Genomic DNA, 26602 nt, shown 5'->3' on the forward strand with positions numbered 1-26602 from the left:
TATGAATAGGAAGGGTTTGGAGGGATATGGGCCAGGTGCTGACAGGTGGGACTAGATTGGGTTGGGATTAGATTGGGTTGGGATATCTGGTCGGCATGGATTGGTTGGACTGAAGGGTCTGCTTCCATGCTGTACATCTCTACAACTCTATGTAGGGATTTATAGCATTTCTCAGTGTTACGCGAATACCTGTTAACCAGCAACTGTAAGCTTGCTATATATGTGTCACTTTAACTCTGTATCTGTCGTGTCCTTATTTACACATTTTGCATTAACTCAACATCTGTCCATTCAGACTCTGGTCCTCTGTGTAATAGTCAATTAGTGTTACTTCAAGAGAGGTTTTATTCTGTATCCATCAAGCACTGATGTAAGCAGTAATACATTACGCTATTTGCCAGCCACTTAGAAATATTCCTGCAATCTGTGCTCCTCGGATGCTTCCTGACCTGCTGTGCTTTTCCAGCACCACACTCCTGACTCTAATCTCCAGCATCTGCAGTCCTCACTTTCGCCTATCCATCTGTACCTGTCAGTTTCTGATCTGTGAATATGGAAGTGTAGTTATTGATCTGTCCATCAGTCTCTCCAATTTGAATATGACTGTCTTGTTATCTATCTCTCCCTGTCAGTTTCTGTGATGTGAAGATGACGGTCCAATTATCTATCTGCCCATGTCAGATTCTGCTGTGTGAATAGGAGTATAATTATCAGTCTCTACCTGTCAGCTTTTGCTATGTCAATGTGACATTAGTTATCAATCTGCCTCATTAGATTCTAGGTGAATGTAAGAGTGTACTTATCAATATATACCGGTCAGATTTTCCTCTGGGAATATGTGAGTATATTATCAAAATGTGCTAAAAATGTGTTGCTGGAGAAGCGCAGCAGGCCAGGCAGCATCCAGGGAACAGGAGAATCGAAGTTTCGGGCATAAGCCCTTCAACGTCGATTCTCCTGTTCCCTGGATGCTGCCTGGCCTGCTGCGCTTCTCCAGCAACACATTTTCAGCTCTGATCTCCAGCATCTGCAGACTTCACTTTCTCCTTTTATTATCAAAATGTACCTGTCTGTTTCTGCAATGTGAATGTGTTTGTGTAATCATCAGTCTATCCCTGACAGCTTCAACTATATGAATGGATGACTGCATCTGTACCTGAAAGTATCTGTGCCTGTCAGTTTGTGTTCTGTGAATAAGTGATTGTACTTACACATTTGTCTGTGTTTAACATGACACTTGAAGAAACTGCAGGAGCTCTTTTTACTTCAAATCCCTGTTGTTCAACATGAATAAGATTTCATTGATTGCTATCCATATCAGGTTGGCATGGTGGCACAGTGGCGCCAGGGACACAGATTCAATTCCAACCATGTTTCATTATCTGTGTGCAGTTTGCACGTTCTGCCCATGTCTGCATGGGTTTCCTCTGGGTGTTCTTGTTTTTCTGCATGGTCCAAACATGTGCAGGTTTGCTGGATTAGCCATGGTAAATTGTCCTGTAGTCTTCGAGGATGTGCAGTGTCAGTGGGTTAACTGTGGCAAATGTGGGATCTACATCTGCGTGGGACCTGCTTTGGAGAGTTGTTGCAGGGGGATGGGCCAAATGACCTCTAACTGCACTGGAGAAATTTATGTACTGTAAATGAAAGTAAGACTTTTTAATACCATTGTCAGTCTCTGACAGTATACAGCAGTTTGGACAATTTCCACAAGTAAAGCTGTAACACATTGACACAGAAACAGGTCTGTGCTGTTCTTAAAAGTCAAGTTGAGAAAAGCAATGGACTTTTCCAATTCTGATAGTGCAGAATCTAATTGGGTGTCAATGGTATCAAGGTCTGGCCTTTAGAGTATCATACAGAGTTGTACAGCACAGAAACAGGTCCTTTAGTCCATGCTGTTAGTGCTGACCAGAGATCCTAATCTGACCAAGTCCCATTTGCCAGCATTTGGTCTGTCTCCCTCTAAACTCTTCCTATTCATGTACTGATCCAGGTGCCTCCATAAGGTTGTAATTGTACCCACCACCTCCACTTCCTCTGGTAGCTCATTCCATACAAGCACCACCCTCTGCAATGATAAAGTAACCCCACAAGTGCTTTTTAAACCTTTTCCCTCTCACCTTAAACCTATGCCCTCTATTTTTGGACTCCCCAACATTAGAAAAAAGACCTTGCATATTCACCCTCTCAATGTCACTCATGATTTTATTAACCTCAATAAGGTCATACCTCAGCCTCAGACAGTCCAGGGGGAAAAAGCAACAGCCTATTTGGCCTCTCCCCATAACTCAAATCCTCTAGTCCTGGCAACGAAATATACTGATGGGAGTAGTGCAGTTGATGTAGTTTACATGGACAACAACAAGGCCTCTGTAGGAACATAATCCCTGACTAGAGATGAAAGACTCAGGAGGCAGGTAGGATTCAGGCAAGTGGTAGGTGTTTATTCAAGCAGAAACCAGTTAATGCAGGGAGAGGGCCAAAGGATCTTCCCCTGAGACTGGCCTCGGAGGAGAGATCCATGGCACACTCTGATTTTACAATAAAAAAAGCAGTATCTTTTGTAACTTTCTGAGAACAATCACATACAACGTGATTAATATGTTCCTCTCTCTTACTTTGTATACCCTGTCCTTTGAGACACCTAATCAATGATAGGCATCCATTCAACAGCCCCAGGTTCACATGATCTCAAGGTAATTAACACATACTGTAATCCCTCAGCCTTGGGATCTTTCTATGTATCCTATTTGTTCATATTCCAGAGTTACTTGCTGTACTCCTTCGGGTTTCTGTCAGTCTAGCTTATCTTGAGGGACATCCTGAATGCTGTTATTCATTGTATTTAATTTTAATCAAATTCTATTGTTCCTCTTACATGCCCAAAAGTCCTTAATAGAAATGAAGAAAAAACAAAAAAGTTAATTTTGCTATAAATTTGTAATTTTAATTTCTGTTATAAAGTTAGTTAAAATGTGTAAAGTCACACAGTTACAAAACTGAGTAGTATAAGATAACTTTAGCTGTTGCCCCCTCAGTTGTTTTAGGGGATTAATGGGCTGTATCTAACATCTGGTGCCTGTTCATTTACTGGCACAATTCCATTTCATTTAATGTGGCTGGAGTTACTCGTTCATCAGACCTTAGGTCTGCTGGTCAGAACTGTTTCGAATGGGAACAGGGTGGGTCCTTTTTACTGTCCTCTTGAGTGGCCTGTTCAATGGTATCATTATGCCTCAGTGTGTGTGAACAGGCTGATGTGCTTAGTTTCTGTCATTGTGTTTCATGTCCTGCTATTTAATTCTACTTTCCACTTATTGGCCAGTTTGTGTTAACAGATATGGGCCACTCTATTCTGGCAGGTACAGGCCACCCCGACAGCCTTTGACAAAGTCCCATATAAAAGACTGGTCTAAGATTGGCTCTTGGAGTCTTAAGCAAACTGGATCTGAAATTAGCTTGCAGACAGGATGCAAAGTGTGATGGTGATGGGTTGTGTTTGTGATTGGAAGCCTGTGACCAGCGGTGTCCCACAGGGATCAGTGCCGGTACACTTGCTGTTCATTATGTACATTAACGACTTTGATGTGAATGTAGAATGTATAATTACTATATTTATAGATGAGATTTTAGTGTGGAAGTGCAAAATGTGTTGGTGCAGGCTTGGAGGGCAAAGGGCATGTGACTGTGCTGTACTGTTCTTTCTTCTTCGACATGAAAATTGACAGCCCTGTTGACAGTGAGGGGGATGGTCTCAGGCTACAGTATGAGTACAGCCGGCAGAACAATGGCTCTGATATTCCTGTAAGTGTAAGATAATGTATTTTAGGAGGTCTAATAAGGGAAAGAATTACATAATGAAGGGTAAGTCCCTAGGGAGTACTGAGGAACATAGGGACCTTGGTATACAAGTCTATAGGTCCCAGAAGGAAACAGCACAGGCAGACAGGCTGCTGAAGAAGGCATACAGAATGCTGGCCTTTATTACCTGAGCTGTACAATTTAAAAGCAAGGCACTCTTACAACAACTTTATACAACATTGATGAGGCCACAGATGGAATACTGTGTGCAGGTCTGACTGCCACCCTATCAGAAGGATGTGATTGTACTGCAGAGGGTGCAGTGGGTTGGAAAGTCACCGTTATGAGGGAAGACTGGATAGGCTGAGTTTTGTTTCCTTGGAGCAGAGGAGGCTTAGAGAGGATCTAACTGAAGAATACCAGATTACCAGAAATGTAGGCAGAGTAGATTGAGAGGATCTTTCTCCCCGTGACCTAAGCCCAGAGGGCACAAGTTGAAGTTGAGGAGAAAACAGCTTAGAGGAAATGTGAGAAAAATATTTTGACCCAGAGGATGGGTAAATTTAGGAACATTCTGCCTGAGAGGGTGATTGGGTACTCGTACAGCATTTAAGCAGCATCGGGACGTGCCTTTAAAAAGCCAGGGTGTAGTCAACTATGGGCCAAGCGCAGGTAAATGGGACGAATGCAGTTTGGTGTTTGTTGAACATCATGGACATGGTGGGCCAAAGGGTCTGTATCTATGCTGTACAACTCTATATCTCAATTATTTCCTTGTAAATCTTTACTGTACCACCTCAAGTTTAACAACATCCTTCCTGCAGCAGGTTGGTGACAATTGTACACAATCTCCGAAAAGTGGATTCACCAATGTCCTGCACAGCCACCAGATGACTCCCAACTCCGACACTCAATATTCTGAACAATGAAGGCAAGCACGCCAAATGCCTTTTTCACCACCCTGTCTATCTGCAACTGCTTTCATGGACTTGGAGGTGCCAGTGTTGGACTCGGGTGGACAAAGTGAAAAATGACACAACACCAGGTTTTCGTCCAACAGGTTTATTTGGAAACACTAGCTTTTGAAGCACTGACCTTCATCAGGTGGTTGAAGAAGGAACAGTGCTTTGAAAGCTAGTGCTTCCAGATAAACCTGTTGGAGTACATTCAAGGAAATCTTCAACGGCATACTGAGGTTTCTTCGTTCAGCAACACTCCCCAATGTCCTACCATTAAGTGTGGATTTTGTGCCTTGGTTTGCTTTATCAAAATGTATGGCACTCATCCACAGATTCTATCAACAAACACATCGACCCTGGACCCAATATATCGGCCACTGCAGCGGACAGCTGGAACTGACAACCGGAAGCGGCAGAAACAAACCACTATAAATGCCGGAGGAAAGATCACAGAAGCGCTTCCCAGGAGGCGCCCAAGCACTGAGGATGTCACTTAGACAGGAGACGAAACGTCTGCAAAACAAATTCCCAGCTCGGCGAACATAACCACAACAACGAGCACCCGAGCTACAAATCTTCTCACAAACTTTGAACACAGGTATAGATTGATAACTAAACTCATATATCCACACTGAATAAACTTGCAGGGACTGGTTGTTAAATACATTTTATATAAATAAAATCAGTCCCTATGTGTTTCACTGATGGGGATGTGAGAGTTTAGTCATCAATATGTACCTATCAGTTTCTGCCCTGTGAATGTGTGAGTTTACATACCAATCTGTCCTGAACAGTTTCTACTGTGTATCTGAGAGTGTAGTTTATCAACCTTAACCTGTCAGTTTCAGCTATGAGAACAAGCATGTTATTATCAGTATCTACCTGTCAGTTTCTGCTGCATGAATATTAAATGCAGTCATCAAATTGTACCCATCAGTTTCTTCTGTGTGAATGTAGATATTGATCTCTACTTGTTTGCTTTAGCTATACCAATGTGTGAAGGCAATTATCAAACAGTACCTGTTAGGTTTTGCTATTTGACACCAGAGTATCTTTGTCAATCTGTTTCTACCACGTCAATTTGAGAATCAATACCAACCTGTCCCTGTCAGTTTATTTCCTGTCAATATGTGAATACAGTTACTGATCAGTACCCATCAGATTCTGCTGTGAATATGGGTGTACTAATCAAACTGTAGTGGTCAGTTTCAGCGATGTGAATGTGGGAGTACAGTTATCATTCTCAACCTGTCAATTTCTTCTTTGTCAGAGTGAGTGTAACTCAATCTGTACCTTTCAGACTCTGCTGCGTGAATAGATAAATAGAGTTATCAATCAGCAGCTGTCAGTTTCTGCTTGGCTCATATGTTTGTAATTGTCAATCTATCCCTGCTATGTGAATGTGAGCGCTGAGTTTTCATCTGTTGCTATCAGCTTCTGCTTTGTGAACGTGAGAGTTTAGTTATCAATATTACTCTGTCAGGCTCTGTAATTCCAGTGTTTTGAGTGTATTTACTCATCTTTTCTTGTCAGTTTGTGTGACTGTAGTTTTCAGCCTATATCCCTCAGATTCTGCTGTATGAACATAAGACTGCAGTTATTAATTTAATTTGATCATTGTTACCACATGTCCTGAGAAAAATTGCAAAGTATTGTTTTGTGCACCTTACAGGGAGATCATCTCATCCAAGGTCCATCAAGGGAATAGAACAGAATCCAGAATACAGTGTTAAAGCTGCAGAGAAGGTGCAGACAGAGATTAGCATCAAAATGTAAGGTCCGTTCAAAAGTCTAATAATAGCGGAGAAGCATTTGCTGAATCTGTTGGATGGTATATTTAAACTTCTGTATTTTCTACCTGACAGACCAGGGTGGAGGAGCATATAACTGGGGTCGGATGGGTCTTTCATGTTGTTGGTTGCTTTCCCGAGACAGGGGGAAGTGGAAATGCAGCCTCTGGGTGGAAGGCTGCTTTCAGTGATGAACTGGGCTGAGTCACAACTCTTTGTAGTTTCTTGTGGTCTTGGACAGGACAGAAGCCATAGTACACTGTGACACATCCAAATAGAATGCTTTCTGTGGTGCATCTATAAAAGTTTGCAAGTCTTGATGGACATGCTGAATTCCCTTCGCCATCTGAGGAAATCACCTTGGTGAATGTCATCGAGTCATCGTCATTGAGATGTACAGCACAGAAACAGACCCTTCAGTCCAATTTTTCCATGCCAACTAGTATTCCCAACCCAATCTAGTCCCACCTGGCAGCACCCGGCCCATATCCCTCCAAATACTTCCTATTCATATACACATCTCGATGCCTTTTAAATGCTGCAATTGTACTAGCCTCCACCACTTCCTCCTGGCAGGTCATTCCATACAAGTACCACCCTCTGCATGAAAACGTGCCCCTTAGGTCTCTTCTATATTTTTCCCCTCTCACCCTAAACCTATGCCCTCTAGTTCTGGACTCCCCCCACCCCAGGAAAAAGACTGTCTATTTATCCTATCCATGCCCCTCATGATTTAATAAAGCTCTATAATGTCACCCCTCAGCCTCCAATGCTCCAGGGAAAATAGCCCTAGCCCATTCAACCTCTCCCGATAGCTCAAACCCTCCAAACCTGGCAACATCCTTGTAAATCTTTTCTGAACCCTTTCAAGATTCACAATATCATTCCTATAGGAAGGAGACCAGAATTGCAAGCAATATTCCAAAAGTGGCCTAACCAATGTCATGTACAGCTACAAGGTGACCTCCCTACAACTGTACTCAATACTGAATGTGTTTGGGTAATTGTCAATCTAAGTCTGCCATGTTCTGCTATGTGAATATGAGAATTTACTTTTTAACAATCCCTTTCAGGTTTTGCTTCATGAATGTTTTGTTTAGTTAAGAACCCTTCCCGGTCAGGCTCTGTAATGTAAACGTGAGTGCATTTATCAATATTTGCATGACAAATTTTCTTTTGTGAACATGTGAATGTGGTTGTCAATTTTCCCTGGTAGTTTCTGCTCTGTGAATATGAAAATGTAGTTATTATTCTCTGAATGAAAACCAAACGAACTGCAGATGCTGGAAATCAGAAACTAAAACAAATTGCTGGAAAAGCTCAGCAGGTCTGACAGAGTCTGTGGACAGAAATCAGAGTTAAAATTTCCAGTCTAGTGAAGAGATGGTAGCCAGGAAAATATTAGATTTTCTGCAGAAGATAGTGTGTGTTGAAGGGTAAGGGAGTAAATGGTGGATGGATATAGAACCAAAGGGAGGGAAGAACAGTTGAACAGATAAATTAGTGGATCACAGTCAGACGAGGATGGTAAAAGCTATTAATAGAGACTGTTAGTGAGTTTTGGTGTACAATAGAAGACCATATGATAACACTGCATGGTGAGAGGGGTTTTGGGTAATGATACGGGAGAGCTCTAGCTCTAAAGTTGTAGAATTCAATATTGAGTCCAAAAGGCTGTTGAGTTCCCAAGCAAAAAATGAGGTGCTGTTCTTCCAGCTTGCACTGAACTTTGCTGGAGCACTGCAGCAAGCCTGAGACAGAGATGTTGGCCAGGGAACTGGGTGGTGTGTTGAAGTGGCATGCAACTAGAAGCTCAGGGACATTTTTTTCTGGACAGAATGTAGGTGCTCTGCACAGTGGACACCCAATCTACACTCAGTTTTGCCAACATAGAGAAGACCAAATGGTAGCTAGGAAAATGCACACAATCAGTTCTGAGGAGGGGTCAGTAGACCTCAAATGTTAAGTCTGATTTCCCAGCACCAATGCTGCCAAACCTGTGGATTTTCCAGCAATTTTTGTTATTAATTTCTACCGGTCAGTTTCTGTGCTGTAAGCATGTGTCATTATCAAACTGTACATGTCAATGTATGCGATTTGAAACAGGGAGTGTTATTAATCTGTTCCAGTAAGTTTTGATGATGAGAATGTAGTTATCAGTCTTCCTCTGAAATGTCCTGCCATGTGCACGTGTGTATGATTGACCAATCTGTCCCTGACCAATATGCAAATGCATTAAACAGACTGTAGTTGCCAGTGTTTGCTAAATGAACAAATAGTTGTGTGTGTTTGTGTGTATGTGCGCACACACACATGTATATTTATGTATCATTCTCTCCCTTTCTGCAGAGTGGATATGTGAGAGCAGCTATCAATCTACACCTGTCAGATTCTGTTGTGTCCACGAGAATTTTGGAATTGATCCATACTTGTCAGTTTTTGCTGTGTGACTGAGAGAGTCAAGTACGGAATCAGTACCAACTACTTTCAACTCTTTTATGTATGAAAGTTGCTTAATTCTCTGGCAGCCAATAATATTCTAAGATTCGATTCCAGCCCCAGGCGACTGTCTGCGTGGAGCTTGCGCATTCTCCCCGTGTCTGTGTGGGTTCCCTCTGGGTGCCCCGGTTTCCTTCCACAGTCCAAAGAACAGGTTAGGTGAATTGGCCATGCTAAATTGCCCATAGTGTTCAGGTTAGGTGCATTAGTCAGGGGTAAATGTAGAGTGATAAGGGAATGGCCCTGGTTGAGATAATCTTCAGAGGGTCGGTGTAGACTTGCCAGGCTGAACATTCTGTTTTGAAACTGTATGGATTCTAATTCTAACTAAAAGACTATACCTGAAAGTTTCTGCTAGATGAATTATTAAATATCAATTGATTAGTTATTAATCTCTCCCCATCAGTTTCTGATTTGATAATGTATGAATGCATTTATCAATCTGAATCTGCCATTTTTTGTAATATGAATATGGGAGTACAGTTACTGTTCTATGCCTGGAGACATAGGAGTGGAGGCTCGGAAACTTCGGGAAATATATATTGATATCTTGAAAAATATTTGATATCAGTCCACATGCCAAAACAGGTGGTGTTACAGATGTAAAAAAAAAACAAAGGTGTATCAAACTCTCAGACCTGATCAAGTATATCCCATGATGTTGTAGGAAGCTGTATTGGTAATTTGAATAAATAATATTGTTTTCTTACTTTTTTTAGAATATCTCATAGGGAGGGTCAATCTGTCCGTATCAGTTGTTGCAATATGAATGTGTGTCTGTGGTTATAAATCTGTACCTGTCAGTTTCTATGTGAATATGTGGGTGCAGTTTCTGCAATGTGAATGAGAGTATAATTATCAGTCTCTAGCTGTCAGCTTCTCCAACATCTATATGTGATGTTAGTTATGGAGCTGAACCTCTGTTAGTTTCTGTCATATGAATGAAAGAGTGTCATCATCAGTCTGTCCCAGTCAGTTTCTGCAATGTGAATGGGTGAGAGTAGATATCAACCTGCAACTGTTTCTGCCATGTGAATATGAGTTGAATATGAGAGTGTAGTTGTCAGGCTTTGTTTGTCAAACTGAGTATTGTTATCGAGCTATACTTGTCAGATTCTGCTGTACTTTATGCAATATGAAACTGAGTGTTATTGCTAATCTGTTCCTGTCAGTTTCTGCTTTGTGGATATGATACATTTGTTATCAAACTTTCTCTGTCAGTAACTACCTCTGTCAGTCACTACAATGTGAATAGGGGAAAGTGAGGTCTGCAGATGCTGGAGATCAAAGTTGAAACTTTATTGCTGGAACAGCACAGCAGGTCAGGCAGCATCCAGGGAACAGGAGATTCGACGTTTCGGGCACAGGCCCTTCTTCAGGAATCAATGTGAATGTCAGTGTGTATTTACTAATTTGTTCCTATCAGTTTTAGCTCTATGTATTTAAGTGTGCTGTTATTAATCTGTATCTCTCAGTGTCTGCCATGTGAACATGTGAGTGCATTTGTCCTATCAGCTTGTGTTGTGAATATGTGAATGTGCTTACCAATTTGTACCTGCCAATTCTGATATGTAAATATCATCCTTAATTTCTCCTTGTCTATTTCTCCTATATGAGTTACAGTGTGCAGTTAGCAATCTGTACATGAATGTTTCTGCAATGTGAACATCAGAATATAGTTATCAATCTGACTGCTCTGTAAATGTATAAGTACAGTCATCAAACTGTGCATGCCATATTCTGCTTTGTGACTCTGAATTTAGATATTAATCTTTGCCTGTAAATTTCAGCTATGTGAATGTGCGAGTGCATTTATCAATATGTACCTGTTAGTTTTTGCTCAGTGCATTTGATTTGAGTTATGGATTGTGTAATGAAAATTAAAGGGTTTTCCAACTCCTGTAGTGCAGATGCGAACTGGTAGGAATGATACCATGGGCTGCTCTTAAGGATGTCGTCAGTTTTTCCTCAATGCATAGCTACATACTTTTGTGAATGTTGACAAATGGATAGGTGTTACATTCCTTTGGTAGTGTCAAAAGGAAAGGGGAACAAACAAATAAATTGTATTGTAGCCGACTGACCACAATGTTCCTGCTACAGGAAAGAGAATTGGCTAGTTCACTTCATTATTTTATTGTGAGTGTTACATAATCCTGCTCTGTGGTGTGATGGTGCAAGCCATTAGCAGTCCTCTCCTGATGCTCTATGGATCAATGAAGAAAGCGAAAAGACTTGTATTTTTGTCATACAGGGAGAAGATTTAAATCATTCAGGCAAATGTATTGAACGTAGTTGAACTCTTCTGGCAAAAAAAAAGAGAATTTACAAATTACAAGATTGGCTAAATTTCTTTGTTGAATTAAAGGGTAATTGCTTGATTATACTGTTAAATTGACGATATGACATTCCATTTTCTTGCTTTTTTGTGATTTTTATAGGGTGGGGAATTTGGGATTCTTTGTAGAAGATTAAAGTGAATTTGGCGACCAAGTTACACACTTTTTAATGAAAAAATTAATACTGGGCAGTGTGAAAATGTAATTTCTATTTATGTTGAGAATGATGTTGAGATCAAGGTGGGATTGGCAGCTCCTCTGCTGCCATAACACACTTATTGAAATGGAATGCTGCCTGAATGGGATTTAGTTGCTTGTTTTTATGTAAACATTTTGTATATATTCTTTTCTGTTTCCTACAGTGTAAATGTGTGTACATCGCTGTTAGTCTCTGTATCTTGTGTTGATATCATGGTTCAATCTGAATCAATCTGATTCACTACTCTTCACATATGATTAGATTACATTACAGTGTGGAAACAGGCCCTTCGGCCCAACAAGTCCACACCGACCCGCCGAAGCGAAACCCATCCATACCCCTACATTTACCCCTTTCCTAGCACTACGGGCAATTTAGTATGGCCAATTCACCTGACCCTGCACATCTTTGGACTGTGGGAGGAAACCGGAGCACCCGGAGGAAACCCACGCAGACACGGGGAGAACGTGCAAACTCCACACAGTCAGTCGCCTGAGGTGGGAATTGAACCCGGGTCTCAGGTGCTGTGAGGCAGCAGTGCTAACCACTGTGCCACCGTGCCGCCCACCATGGCTGTTGAAACTATGTAAAAGTATGATGTCATTGTTTATCTGGTTTGTGACATTTAAAATGCCCTTTTAAAATGTAAACTTGATTTAGTACACCAACTGTCTACTTTAAACAACCAGTCATTTTCAAATATGCTGTGAATGTTCATGGCCTGTGCATCATATTAATTGAAACCGGGAAGATGTCTATGGAGAATGCAGAGAAAAAAAGGAACTTGTCTTTCCGCAGTTGGATATCTCTCTGGAAATTGAGGTCAAACTAAGTCTGATCCAATCTGCTCTGTGCCTGTTGAAAGGATGTTCTCTGCTTTGACATACCTGCTGTTTGTTTGAAGCAGCTGGTCACACTTGGCTTTGGACTGAGGAAATATGACATTGTCTTCATCATTCAAATATTTGCTTGGAGGAAGACAGAAGATTTTTCAGCTGTAAAGCAACATAAGTTAGGCAAGATTAAACTGATCAGTCTGGCAGTCGGTTAATAATCATTAGGGTATTATCAAACCTAGCAATTCAAACAGAACCAGGTTTCGATTCCACACTTTCTCTCAGTTGCTCCTGGTCTCCGTTTCTTTTATTTGCAACTTTGTGACAATTGGTGAGATCCAGAACGAATATCTGCTCACCTCCATGAATGGGAATTCCTGAAGCAGCTGCAATGCATCAATACCAAGCTGCCAAAATACTAAACGTTGAAGGAAAGAACAAGGGACTCTATGTCTAATGTTTTACTCGAAACTTCAAATCTGTTCACTCTAATACGTGTCCTTTATAGGATTGTCACAAAATTATGGTCTGTGCTTCCATTATTCACCGCCCAACATCAACAAACAGCGTGAAACAGAAGCCAAACAGAATTCCCATCAGTGTTTAGGGGATTGTAAACCACAAGAATGTCCCACAGCAGCTTCCTCCCGCTCTGCCTCCCTCAGCAGGCCCACACACAGCCCGAGAAAGGCCTCTCTCTTCCCCCCAGCCCGCTCACTCCAAGTTCCGGGACCAGCTCCTGCTCCGCTCGGCCTCTTACAAACAGCCCCCGGTTCTCCCTGAACTCACCCCGAATCAATCCCGGTCTCGGAGCCCCCTCTGTGTCCCAGGCTCCCATCCCGATGTGCTGCTGGAAGGAGCCTGCTGTTCCCTCGCTTCCCTGAGCGCTGATCTCTCCATTGCGGTCTGTTTCAAACAAACCTCTTGCACTCACTGAGTAAATGCTCCTCAATGGCAGCGCTGGGGGAGGGCCTCACGCATGCGCTCCTCTACTCAGGAACAATCAGCTTTGGGGTTGCAAGAATAAATCATTGACAATAAACCGACAGTGACAGCAGCAGTGCTAACCCCAGACCCAGTATTGGGGATCAGGGTCAAAGCACAAATATTAGGACCAAAAAAAGGAGAAACTAAATGCGCATGGATTTTTTTTAGAGCAGAGGTGACTGAGGTGGGGGCACATGATTGTGGTGAAAAATTATGAGGCGTATGGAGAGGGTGAATGTAGAGAAGCCGTTTCCCTTGTTTGAGCGATTACTCACAATTTGTGCTTGGGTTAGGGTATGGTAAAGGATAAGGATTCTCACTATGGTGTAGCTTAGGGGGTGCATATATTGAGGGAAGTTCAGAAAAACCTCTGTCACTCAGCAACTGGTGGAAATCTGGAAGATACTATTTGGATGAGCACTTGAAATGTCATACCATTTAAGGATATGGGACAAGTGCAGGAAATTAGCAAACCTTCGGTGGTAGTTATTGTGGGTGCAGACACGATGCCTGAAGGGCTTTTCTGTGTTATATGAGTATATCCATGTCAGCTTTTGCTCTGTGTATCTCAAGAGTGCAATTCAGTTATTAATCTGTACCTGTCACTCTCTGATTTATGACTATGTAATGGCATTTATCATATGACACCTATCAGGTTTTTGCTGTGGTATATATGAGAGTCTAGTTATCAACCTGTAACTTTCATGTTGTAGATCATACAGCCTTTGATCCAACTAGTCCACACTGACCAGATACCCTAAACTAAACAAATCTCATTTACTAGCAAAGAATCATAGAGTCATATAGCATGGAAACAGACCCTTCGGTCCAACCCATTAATGCCAACTAGATATCCCAACCCAATCCAGTCTCACCTGCCAGCACCCAGATCATATCCCTCCAAACCCTTCCTATTCATATACCCACCCAAGTGCCTCTTAAATGTTGCAATTGTACCAGCCTTCACCACTTCCTCTGGCAGCTCATTCCATACACGTACCACCCTCTGTGTGTAAGTGTTGCTCTAAGGTCTCTTTTATATCTTTCCCCTCTCACCCTAAACCTATGCCCTCTAGTTCTGCCCATATCATATCCTCTTTGAGTTTTTTGAAGAAGTAACAATCAAGTTTGTGAGACATAATTTCTCACGCACAAAACCATGTTGACTATAACTAATCAGCCCTTGCCTTTCCAAATACATGTAAATCCTGTCCCTCAGGATTCCCTCCAGCAACTTGCCCACCACCGACGTCAGGCTCACTGGTCGATAGTTCCCTGGCTTGTCCTTACCACCATTCTTAAACAGTGGCACCATGTTAGCCAACCTTCAGTATTCCGGCACCTCACCTGTGACTATCGATGAAACAAATATCTCAGCAAGAGATCCAGCAATCACTTCCCTAGCTTCCCACAGAGTTCTAGGGTACACCTGATCAGGTACTGGGGATTTATCCACCTTTATGCATTTCAAGACATCCAGCACTACCTTCTCTGTAATATGGACATTTTTCAAGATGCTACCATCTATTTCGCTACATTCTATATCTTCCATGTCCTTTTCCCCAGTAAATACTGATGCAAAATGCTCGTTTAATATCTCCTGTATTTTCTGTGGCTCCACAAAGGCCGCCTTGCTGATCTTTGAGGGGCCCTATTTTCTAGAGAAAGTGAGGACTGCAGATGCTGGAGATCAGAGCTGAAAATGTGTTGCTGGAAAAGCGCAGCAGGTCAGGCAGCATCCAAGTAACAGGAGAATCGACGTTTCGGGCATAAGCCCTTCTTCAGGTTTCCTGAACACATTTTCAGCTTGGGGCCCTATTTTCTCCCTAGTTACCCTTTTGTCCTTAATATATTTGTAAAAACCCTTTGGATTCTCCTTAATTCTATTTGCCAAAGCTATCTCATGTCCCTTTTTGCCCTCCTGATTTCCCTCTTAAGTATACTCCTACTGCCTTAATACTCTTCTAAGGATTCCCTCGATCTAGCCTGTCTATACCTTAACCAAACCTTCAATTTCTTTAGTCATCCAGCATTCCCTATGCATACCAGCCTTTCCTTTCACCCTATACCTTCTCTGGATTATAAATTTGGCATAAATCCCTTCAAATCCTTCCGTTTCATTTACCCATCTGGGCTTCTTTTAAATGTTGTAATTATTCCCACCTTTATCACTTCCTCTGGAAGCTCATTCGATATGCACATCACTCTCTGCCTGAAAAGGTTGTTCCTCAGGTTATTTTTTAAATCTTTGCCCTCTCACCTTAAACCTATGCCCTGTATGCTCCCCCACCCAAGGGAAAAGACCTTGGCTTTTCATCCTATCGATGCCCTCATGATTTTATAAGCACCTGTAAAAATCACCCCTCAGCTTCCGCGGCTCCAGGGAAAATAGCCCCAGCCTATTCAGCCTCTCCCAATAATTCAAACCCTCTTATCCTGGTAACAACTCTGTCAATTTTTTGCACCCTCTTAAGATTAACAACTTCCTTCCTATAGCAGTGTGTCCAGAATTGTACACAGTCCTCCAAAAGTGTCCTAACCCATGTCCTGTGCAGCCCTAACATGATGTCCCAGCTCCTAAACTCAGCATACTTACCAAAGGAGACAAGCGTGCCAAACACCTTTTTTTTACAACCTTTTCTAACCGCCATTCAGAAAAAGACTTTCACTGTCTACCCTATCTAAACCTCTGATCATCTTGAATGTCTCTATCAAGTCCCCTCTTAGCCTTCTTCTTGCCAATGAGAACAGGTTCAAGTCTTTCAGCCTTTCCTCATAAGACTTTCCCTCCTAACTAGGCAACATCATGGTAAATCTCCTCTACACCTTTTCCAATGCTTCCACATCCTTCCCAAAATATGGGAACCAGAACTGTACACAACATTCCAAGTGTGGCCGCATCTGCGTTTTGTATAGTTGCAGCATGATATTGCAGTTCCGGAACTCAACCCCTCTACGAATAAAACCTGATACATCGTATGCCTTCTCAACAGCATTATCCACCTGGGTGTCAACTTTCAGGGATCTCTGTACATGGACTCCAAGATCCCTCTGCACATCCACCTTACCAAGAATCTTTCCATCGACCCACCTACTCTGCTTTCCTGTTATTCTTCCCAAAGTCCATCACCTCACATTTAGCTGCATTGAACTCCATTTGCCATCTCTCAGCCCAATTCTGCAGTTTATTCAAGTCCCCCTGCAACCTGTAACATTCTTCCACACTATCCACTACTCCACCGACTTTAGTGTCATCTACAAATTTACTAATCCGTCCACCTATGCCTGCGTCTAAGTCATTTACAAAAATGACGAGCAGCAGTGGTCCCAAAACAGATCCTTGTGGCACACCACTAGTAAGCGGACTCCAGACAACCACCACTTGCTGCCTTCTTTCAGAAAGCCAGTTCCTAATCCAAACTGATTAGTTCTGCACTCACAGAAGAACAAACAGTTGCAGACTGCACCAGTTATTGTCCTTATCCATGTCATGAAGGACTTGAAGGAAACTGATAATTTCTGGACAGAACAAAGAGTGAGATGGTGCCAATACACAGTGGGTACAGAATTAGTTGCAACATACAGAAATACTGTCAGGTTAATAGGTCTATAGGCAAAAATAGAGAGGTCATGACCTCAAATATGTCACAAGTGGGAGAACTAGCATTTCATTAAACAAGTTATCCAGGACAGTGTGAGAGTGAAGTATGTTAGTCCCAGTGTACAAGTCAACTTCCGATAGAAATAAAATGCATGGCATCAATTTGGTCAAAAAGTAAATTCTACTTGTTTATTAGAAAATACTGAACCTATTGCATGTTCACAATGTATTCCAATTACGTAGGGAAAGAATAAAAATTCAGACTAATTATTCATCCAATTATCTCACCATGGCTTAAACTTGCTGTCTGACTCTCTGACTTTATGTAATTCATGTATCAATTCTTTTTGTCCAAACTGGAGGAATTAAATAGCAGGCCAAGTGCCAGATTGAAACAAATATTGCAATTTAATTTGCTTCCAAAAGGAGAGAACAGAACACATCTCAGACAAAATGACTGAATCAATACTTTGTTTTCAAATGGTCCAAAGGAAAATCAAACATTGACATGAAAAGGTACACTTTTAAACAGATACCCAGAGATTATTGGACACAGGATGAAAAAACTCTCATATTCAAAGTACACATTCAGACCAGAAACTGACCAATCCAGAAAATAGCTTACAATCATAAACTGGACCATTGAATAAAAGTTGTGGAAATTATCCAAACGGATTTAGAGTGTCAGAGACTGACAATAGTATTAAAAAGTCTCACTTTCATTTACAGTATATAGAATTTCTCCAGGTCATTCGGCCCATTGGTCTGCAATAACTTGCCAAAGTGCATCCCACACAGATATAGATCCCACCCTAGCCCCCATAACAACATCTTTACCATAGTTAACCCACCTCGTCTGAACATTTCTGAATATTACAGGGCAATTTACCCTCGCTAATCCAGCTAACCTGTACATGTTTCAACTGTGGAAGGAAACTAGAGCACCCAGAGGAAACTGTTTTGAAGATGTGGGTGTACTGTACATTTAAGAAAGTTTTCAGCCAGTAGAACTACCGGACATCACCAAGTGTTACGAAAAAAAGTAACATTTAGTCGAACAACCCAAGTAGCTGTTTACCTGGAGACAAAAACATTTGAATTCAACCAATCAGTTTAAATTATATCCCGAAAATATCAAATACCAATCCAGTTCGAATTGAGTACATTGACAATCTTAAAAGCCAATGACATAGTCCGATGCTCTGGAGGTATAAGACCAGGAACAATTGAACAGTTGGGAGGAGAATTGTGAAGCCAACAGCATGTAACAAGACTGCCTGAAAAAATAGCTCTCTTAAAGGTACCTTTATTGATTAGTAACCTGTGAAGCACAATCCCCAAGAACATCAAAGACAGGAATACAGAAAAGAACCGAAAGCTGCCTGGTTTTGAGAAAAGAAGTTTTGTTTTGTAAATCTTAATCAGGAGTTCTATCGGACTAGTATTATAGAAGATAAGTTAGAGGAAGGAGTTGTCAATAGTTTTTAGTTAATCACTTTCTGCTATACTTTAAGAAATAAAGCTGTTAATCTTTACTTTAATTAGTTCTTGGCCTATCAAATTTTCAGATTGCTGCATGGGATAAATCTTTTCTCTGTTGCTACTTTTAAATTAGCAAAGGGGTTTACCCCGTGCCATAACAAAGCCAATGCAGATATGGGGAGCATGTCTGAGTGCAATTTGCACAATGAGCCAAGGTTAGTATTGAAACTGGGTGTCTGGCACCAGTGTGCCACCATGCTACCCGGACATGGATGGCAATAGATAAAATCTTATTCATGTTGAGCAATAGAGATTTGAAGTAAAAAGAGCCCCTGCAGTTTCTGGCAAGTGTCATGTTAAACAGAGCCAAATATTATAAGTACACACTTATTCAACAAAGCACACACTGAAAGGTACAGATACTTTCAAATCCATTCATGTAGTTGGAACTGTCAGGTACAGATTGCAGAACATTGCAGAAACTGACAGGTGTAGATTTAAAACAATGTTCTCACATTCATTAAAAACAACTGACAGGTACATTTTGATAACACTCTCATATTCTCAGAGCTGAGTACACACAAGCAGATAAAAATGTCAGGCTTCTCATTTTTCTTATTGTCTTCAGCTTTGAGACATTTACACTGACACAACCCTGAAAGAAATTAATAACTAGTGTATACCCTGCATGACAGAAATGCGAGGCATCATTCACCTTTCACTTTATCTCTAACTTACTGTGTGTGCTCACAGATCACATAGTGACAGATTTAATTACAAATCATCGGAACATAACAGGGATGGAGTCAAAAAAACATTCATTTCATCTGAAAGTTAGAAATATTGAGATATTTGCTCTCTCACATGCCAGTGGTTGACAGAAACTGAGTAAAAACAAGATTAGAAACAACAAACTGGCAGTTACAGAATGAAATACGGAGTCAGTTGCAAAACAATGAATTGTCAGGATACAATGCAACTATCCACTGGTGAGAAACTGACATGAACAGTGTGACATCAGCAGCAACATTGTTATTGCCAATTTCTGCAATTACAACATATTGTCCCTTACTAAATGCTGCAGTTATAAATACAAACTTACTGTCAATGCACAGAAGCAGATATTCAAAGGATATGGTGTGGAGGGGAGGGAGCCCTGCCTGAGACTGTCCAAAGTGGTGTTTAGTCACACTCAGAATTGTAGATACTAAATGAGAAACATTCTTATGTTAATGACTGACACCTCAAGAGTAAAAACAACAGGTTACACTTCAGAAGATTTGAGTTACAGTCCAGTAACATACTGACATGTAAAGACTGTGAAATAGGGTAAACAAAAATGCTTTACCTCCCAGAAATGGATAGGTACAGATTGGAGGAACATTTCCAAGTGGCAGGCAAACGGTGTAAAGTTTTACTGCTTACACCAGTATTTGGTGGATACAGAATAAAACCTGTCTTGACGTAACATTAATTGACTATTACACAGAGGACCAGAGCCTCAATGACCAGGTGTTGAATTCATGCCAAATGTCTAAATAAGGACTCTACAGATACAAAGTTAAAGTGATACATGTATAGCATGCTAACAGTTGCTGGTTAACAAGCATTTGTATGAGACTGAGAAATGCTCTAAATCCCTGTGGGAAAGTTCAATGCTCCTAAATTAAAAACAGCGGCAACGTGGTTCTGATCCACGGTAGTTACTTGCAAAACACAGTTACAGGTCGGTCTCTGGGCCCACAGTTAGCAATCAAGTTCTCAGAAATATACTAATCCCACAGTCAAGACAGACATTCTCAACTCATGACTCAAGAAAAGTTTTAAACAGGTACTCATTTCTCTCCAACTCCGTGCAGTTGAGAACGAATTCCATCAACGTCAAACCTAGAAAACACTCACAGTCTTAGAATCTCTACAGTGTAGAATTAGGCACTTCGGCCCAACAAGTCCACACCGACCCTCGGAAGAGTAATCCACCCAGACACAATCCTCATTATTCTGCATTTATCCCTGATTAATGCACCTAACCTACACATCCCAGAACATTATGGTCAGTTAGCATGGCCAATTCAACTCCCTGCACGTCTTTGAATTGTGAGAGAAAAACTGAGCACCCGGAGGAAACCCACTCAGACACGGGGACAATGTGCAAATTCCACACAGACAGTCGCCCAAAACTGGAATCGAAGCAGGGTCCCTGGCGCGGTGAGGCAGCAGTGCTAACCACTGAGAAAAGTGGCAAGCTCAGTGTTAATTCCAGCCCAGAGAGAGGACCAGAAACAGACATGCGGAACTTGAAACACACCCTTCCACTCCCACATCAACGAGCAAAAGGAAATCGAGCCAATACCACAGTCACTTTCTGTGTGACAGACACAAAACAAATCTCCCTCAGTCAGACTGACAGGAACAGAATCACCATCCACTTCACATTTCGTTGCAGATTCTGACAGGTCCACATTGCGTCCCACACTAACCAATCACAGAAAGTGAGTGTTTGGGAATGACTCCGGGTAAACTACCCAATCAGAAACCAGGCTTTCCCCATCCCTCATTAGCATTGCTGACGTCGTCAGTCTATAAAAAGGGAGCTCCGAGCCCGCTTTCCCTTATTCTGTGTCTGAGAGTGAGCGACGCTATGGCTGATGAGAAGAAAGCACAGCAAGCCTCCAAGAAGGGCGCGAAGAAAATCATCAAGAAGGCGCCAGTGAAGGGCGGCAAGAAGAGGAAAAGGACCAGGAAAGAAAGTTACGCCATCTACATCTACAAAGTGATGAAGCAGGTTCACCCCGACACCGGCATCTCCTCCAAGGCCATGAGCATCATGAACTCGTTCGTCAAAGATATTTTCGAGCGCATCGCGGGGGAGGCTTCCCGCCTGGCCCATTACAACAAGCGCAGCACCATCAGCTCCCGGGAGATCCAGACCGCCGTGCGGCTGCTGCTGCCCGGGGAGCTGGCCAAGCACGCCGTGTCGGAGGGCACAAAGGCGGTGACCAAGTACACCAGCTCCAAGTGAAGGACCGCATTGCACTGAGACACACACATCCACAACCCAAAGGCTCTTCTAAGAGCCACCCACAACATCCCTGAGAGAGCTAAATCAATTCTTTACGATTGGATTGTTTTGCTTACATGTGATTCTGGACGAGGTGTTTTTAATTTTAGTGCGATATGCATTTGTTTTTACAAGTGAGTCATTTTTCATCTTGTATATTCACCCGCGGCAGACAAAAAAGTAAGTGACCGCGTCTTTCAGTCCCACTTCCTGTTGTCGGAGAGAGACTTTCAAACTGAACCGAGAGAACACCAACACTGCTACCGGACTGAAATGTCGAGCTTTTGTTGAATCTGATTGAGAGCGATAAGGGAGGACGGCTTTAAAAGATCGTCTAAAATCCGTGTTCTCTATTGATCGTAAGCCGGAAGAACGTTGTGTGCCACTTTCTCAGCATGTTTGGTGTGCTAAAGAAATGTGAAGTGAAAAGACCGGTTGCAGACTTCAGTTTGGCCCGGTTTGTTTCAGCTTCTTTGCAAGGTTTCGAAAAAAACCCACTTTCAAAATCAGAAATGGACAGATAGATGTCGGCAAATGAGGGACAGTAACACGGAGCGTAAACTAAAAGTAAATTAACAATTGGATTAATGTTTTTTAAACGTCCTCAGTTTTTTGTACTTTATTTTTCATGTAAAACATTTGTTTGGAAATTGGCGGGCTTTTCAAATTGGAAAGAAAGCGGTTGATGATTTGGCACGGGTGCTTTCCGCCCTCCTCCCCGGGCCCTCTCCGGATTGGGGAATGAGGCAGATATCTGATTGGTCCCATTGTCCAGCCCCTCCTAATGTTCCAATTCCCCAATCAGAAATGGACCCCCACCATTCCTCCCGAAGGTATAAGAGGCCACAATGTGGGCGGAGTGCAGCATTCTCTCTGAAAGTGGTGGTGAGATTGTGACAATGTCTGGAAGAGGAAAGGGCGGTGGGAAAGGTCGCGCCAAGGCGAAGTCTCGGTCGTCCCGGGCTGGCCTGCAGTTCCCGGTGGGCCGTGTTCACAGGCTCCTGAGAAAGGGTAACTATGCTGAGCGTGTGGGTGCCGGAGCGCCGGTCTATCTGGCTGCGGTGCTGGAGTATCTGACGGCTGAAATCCTGGAGCTGGCCGGCAACGCGGCCCGGGACAACAAGAAGACCCGCATCATCCCCAGGCACCTGCAGCTGGCCGTGCGCAACGACGAGGAGCTCAACAAGCTGCTGGGAGGGGTGACCATCGCTCAGGGCGGGGTGCTGCCTAATATCCAGGCCGTGCTGCTGCCCAAGAAAACAGCTGCTGCGGGAGCCGCTAAAAAGTGAAGCGGACATTCTTGGATCTGACTGCCAAAAGGCTCTTTTAAGAGCCACTCACAGTAGCTGTGAAAGGGGCTAAACTTTCCGTCGGATTCATTTATTTTCCTTTTAATGTGGAGAGCGCTAGCCTTGTCCCGGACATCAATAAATTCCACGCTCCATTTAATTGGATATTGTTACGGTCTATGGGAAAAACAAGGGCACATGTTGGAAACCAGAGTCTAGATGAGTGCAGTGCTGGAAAAGCACAGCAGTTCAGGCAGCATCCGAGCAGCAGGAACATCGATGTTTCGTGCAAAATCCCTTCATCTGAATGTCTATGGGAGCAGAGAAATAATCGCATTTTATGATAAATTCTAAGTGTCCTAGACTACAGGATTTCTTATTGAACGGTGTTAAAAATCACATAACAGGTTTAATTGGAAGCACACTAGCTTTCGGAGCGACGCTCCTTCATCAGGTGATTGTGGAGGGCTCGATCGTAACAGAATTTATAGCAAAAAGCTAGTGTGCTTCCAATTAAACCTGTTGGACTATAACCTGGTGTTGTGATTTTTAACTTTGTACACCCCAGTCCAACACCGGCATCTCCGAATTATTGAACGGTCACTGCCTGAATGATCTGTCTTTAGTTATAATATCTTATGAGTTTCGAATGACCCTGATCGCGTTTGACCTCACATTAGATTCACATTTCCTTTTAAGTGCATTAGGAAGAGGTGGGTTGACCCAGTGTCGCTGCAGGATATAGTAAGGAACGGTCCCTGACCCTCTGCGCTTTATTCTCTGCTCGGTTCCTATCCAGTCTTTTATCCCCTGCTTCTGGAGAGAGAGAGAGCAGATTGAACACCAGTGAGGCATTTTTCAGCTGTAAATGCGGGAATGGGTAAAGTGAAATTGTCCGAACGTTGCTTTTTCGATTACGAAATTAGTCAACGTGTACGTACTCATGTGTTCTCTGTAAAATTTGCTGCTCTTTTATACGTGATGGCGGGCATTTACAAATTTGAAAATAAGCCGTTGGTCTCTGCGCCATTTTCCCCCTCTTTCTCCTGCCTCCACCTCATCACAAGCCATGTTAACGCAAAGGGAGTCAATGAGGAGATAGGGTTTTTCCACAAATATCTAACCCAATACCAAAACTTTTATGTTAAAATCACACTTATTACTATATTTTTTCATAAATTTCACAATCCCTGAATGAAGGTCTCGTTAGTTGCAAATTTCACTGCCGCTGCCTGCGGTTTTTGATTTTAACTAACTTCCGATAGAAATACTAATGACACCGATGACTTTCTGCTCTCTCTGGATGAGCAACCGAACTTGTATCCGCCGTGAATCAATCGAAAGCCCGTCGAGCTAATACAGTGTACACCGATAAAATTAAAGAAGCACACTTGATCAAGATATTTTTATTTCATCCAGATTATTACTTGCCTGAAGACAATTTGTAATCACTGTCTGAACGGGCAGATGGAAAGAACGCACCATTAAGATATCCATCGGCTCCCAGAAACAAAACTGAGCCGAATATTATGCGTCGGAAATACGAATACTGCAATTTGTAACATTAAATGTCTGGGTTCCACAATAAATAAAAGACGATTCATGACATGGACAGCCAAGTACACATTGATGTTATTACTGAGACAGACAGGTAATCACGAGAGAGAAACGAAGGTTACGGGGAGCAGGCACAAGAATAAGTGGGAGAAATATCAGGCATAATCGAATGGACAAGCTGGATGGGCGGAATGCTGCTACAACATCTTACAATTACAAGTCACGATGCGATAGCGGACATGAAATAACCAGGTTGCAGAACAGTTGGCTCGATTCGCCGAATAGCATCTTAGCTACACTGTAGGAATGCTTACAATTATAAAAGCATTGGCCACGGTAAACAGCAAAAAAGTGGACCGTCCACTCGTAATGGTCTCTGCCGCACCGCAGAACACGGTATTAGGACATTTTCGGAATGGAAATAATTTTAAATTACGGCATATGTGAAATAACCGACAACACTACACTAGTGTTGCGCTGCCTTCCCCGTCCTCAGGTCTCCGCTCTCTATTGGAGGGTTTGGGTGGCTCTTAAAAGAGCCTTTGGGTTCACTGGAAAAGGGTCGTTTTTTGCTCAGCCGCCGAATCCATAGAGAGTGCGGCCCTGGCGTTTCAGAGCGTACACCACATCCATAGCGGTGACCGTCTTGCGCTTGGCGTGCTCAGTGTAGGTGACCGCATCCCTGATCACATTCTCCAGGAAAACCTTCAGCACCCCGCGGGTCTCCTCGTAGATCAAGCCCGAGATGCGCTTGACCCCGCCACGGCGAGCCAGGCGCCGGATGGCTGGTTTAGTGATGCCCTGGATGTTATCACGGAGCACTTTGCGGTGCCGCTTCGCTCCGCCTTTTCCTAGGCCTTTACCTCCTTTGCCTCTTCCAGACATCACGCTTCTTCACTCCAATCGCTGCCGAATGGGAGCCGAGCTGCCTCCCCTTCCTTTTTTATACAGCCCGACCCGACCTGACTGAGAAAGAGCTGACAGAGAGTGAGGGGCGGGTCCGGAGAGGAAACTGAGTGACAGACAGAGCAGGGAAATGGCTTTGATCATCCAGCTCTGCCTCCAGCTCACTCCCGCCCCAACTGTATCTGGGACTGAACCTTTTCTCCCCAAAGCTGACTGTTCCTGAGTAGAGGAGCGCATGCGTGAGGCCCTCCCTCAGCGCTGCCATTGAGGAGCATTTACTCAGTGAGTGCAAGAGGTTTGTTTGAAACAGACCGTAATGGAGAGATCAGCGCCCAGGGAAGCGAGGGAACAGCAGGCTCCTTCCAGCAGCACATCGGGATGGGAGCCTGGGACACAGAGGGGGCTCCGAGACCGGGATTGATTCGGGGTGAGTTCAGGGAGAACCGGGGGCTGTTTGTAAGAGGCCGAGCGGAGCAGGAACTGGTCCCGGAACTTGGAGTGAGCGGGCTGGGGGGAAGAGAGAGGCCTTTCTCGGGCTGTGTGTGGGCCTGCTGAGGGAGGCAGAGCGGGAAGAAGCTGCTGTGGGTCATTCTGTGGTTTTCAATGCTCTGAACCCTGTTTTAATTTCAATCTGTTTCCCGCTGTTTCTTGAGGTTGTGTGGACCAACTGTAGGAATGTGATACTCTTATAAAAGGACATACACTGGGGTATTGGTAAAAACATTAGAAATAGCGCCGTTTTTCCTATTTCCAACAGGTAGTTGGGGAGTTGAATATTGAACTGTGTAAGCATCCTGGTGATTGAGTACTCCCATTCATGGCACTGGGCAGTTGTTGCTCAGTTTCTGGGTCTCACTCAATTGGTATCAATTTAAAAATCACACAACACCAGGTTAAAGTCCAAGGTTTTTTTTTTGGAAGCTCCTGATGTGTAATTTTTAACATTGTCCACCCCAGTCCAACACCGGCATCTCCAAATCAATTGGTATCGAATCACATTAAAACAAACACAATCCCCAGACAAGGAGCAGCTCAGGGAAACAATGGAGTCAGATCCGTGGTTCTGGTTAAGTTGTTGGCTTTAAAGAAATATCAACACACATCCTAATGAAGATGCAATCAATGTGACAATGATCAGTGCAATATTACCAGACTAGCCTCATGTTGATTTACAGGTGGTGTCCCTGTGTCTTCCTCCAGAAAACCACCTGAGGGACTAAGACGCTGTAATACTTCCTCCGTTCAAAGCAAAGAGTGACCAGCTGCCTCTAACAAACAGAAGGCATGTAGCCC

General features: G+C 42.9%; 4 protein-coding genes and 1 pseudogene across 11 annotated transcripts in view; 2 read left to right on the plus strand and 3 right to left on the minus strand.

Moving 5' to 3' along the window:
- LOC148135420 (uncharacterized) overlaps nucleotides 1-26602 on the minus strand; it is a 560459-nt pseudogene that overhangs the window by 454475 nt on the left and 79382 nt on the right. The gene's annotated exons all lie outside the window — the stretch shown is intronic.
- The window catches only part of LOC122544631 (uncharacterized), an 88441-nt gene that overhangs the window by 34248 nt on the left and 27591 nt on the right, over nucleotides 1-26602 (minus strand). For 2 of the 7 annotated variants that reach the window (XM_087984717.1, XM_087984712.1), the window contains 2 exons: nucleotides 12478-12585; nucleotides 11170-11357 (listed from right to left, as the gene is read on the minus strand). In XM_087984717.1, coding sequence (XP_087840843.1) covers nucleotides 12544-12585 — 42 coding nt within the window. In that variant the 3' untranslated portion in view covers nucleotides 11170-11357; nucleotides 12478-12543. Of the gene's footprint in view, nucleotides 1-11169; nucleotides 11358-12477; nucleotides 12586-13215; nucleotides 13373-20628; nucleotides 20716-26602 lie in introns of those variants that run through there. The other 5 variants (XM_087984715.1, XM_087984713.1, XR_015755115.1 and 2 more) reach the window with 4 other exon arrangements.
- The window catches only part of LOC122544637 (histone H2B 1/2-like), a 33298-nt gene continuing 27803 nt past the window's right edge, over nucleotides 21108-26602 (plus strand). Inside the window, exon 1 of the mRNA XM_087984695.1 lies at nucleotides 21108-22124. Coding sequence (XP_087840821.1) covers nucleotides 21138-21518 — 381 coding nt within the window. The 5' untranslated portion in view covers nucleotides 21108-21137 and the 3' untranslated portion in view covers nucleotides 21519-22124. The remainder of the gene's footprint in view (nucleotides 22125-26602) is intronic.
- Nucleotides 22124-24458, plus strand: LOC122544549 (histone H2A-like). The gene has a single exon (XM_087984705.1). It carries the CDS (start codon nucleotides 22406-22408, stop codon nucleotides 22844-22846), a length of 441 nt encoding a protein of 146 aa, XP_087840831.1. The 5' UTR covers nucleotides 22124-22405; the 3' UTR covers nucleotides 22847-24458.
- LOC122544613 (histone H4) lies at nucleotides 24435-25529 on the minus strand. The gene has a single exon (XM_043683933.2). The coding sequence runs from the start codon at nucleotides 25286-25288 to the stop codon at nucleotides 24977-24979; it is 312 nt and encodes a 103-aa protein (XP_043539868.1). The 5' UTR covers nucleotides 25289-25529; the 3' UTR covers nucleotides 24435-24976.

This window comes from Chiloscyllium plagiosum, unplaced genomic scaffold (genome assembly GCF_037043375.1).
Source record: "Chiloscyllium plagiosum isolate Xiang-an unplaced genomic scaffold, Cpla_swu_hap1 HiC_scaffold_49, whole genome shotgun sequence".
In the NCBI taxonomy this organism is placed as follows: Eukaryota; Metazoa; Chordata; class Chondrichthyes; order Orectolobiformes; family Hemiscylliidae; genus Chiloscyllium; species Chiloscyllium plagiosum.

Coding starts and splice junctions, on each gene's coding strand:
- LOC122544549 (XM_087984705.1), top strand. CDS start 22,406: ATGTGGGCGGAGTGCAGCATTCTCTCTGAAAGTGGTGGTGAGATTGTG.
- LOC122544613 (XM_043683933.2), bottom strand. CDS start 25,288: ATGTCTGGAAGAGGCAAAGGAGGTAAAGGCCTAGGAAAAGGCGGAGCG.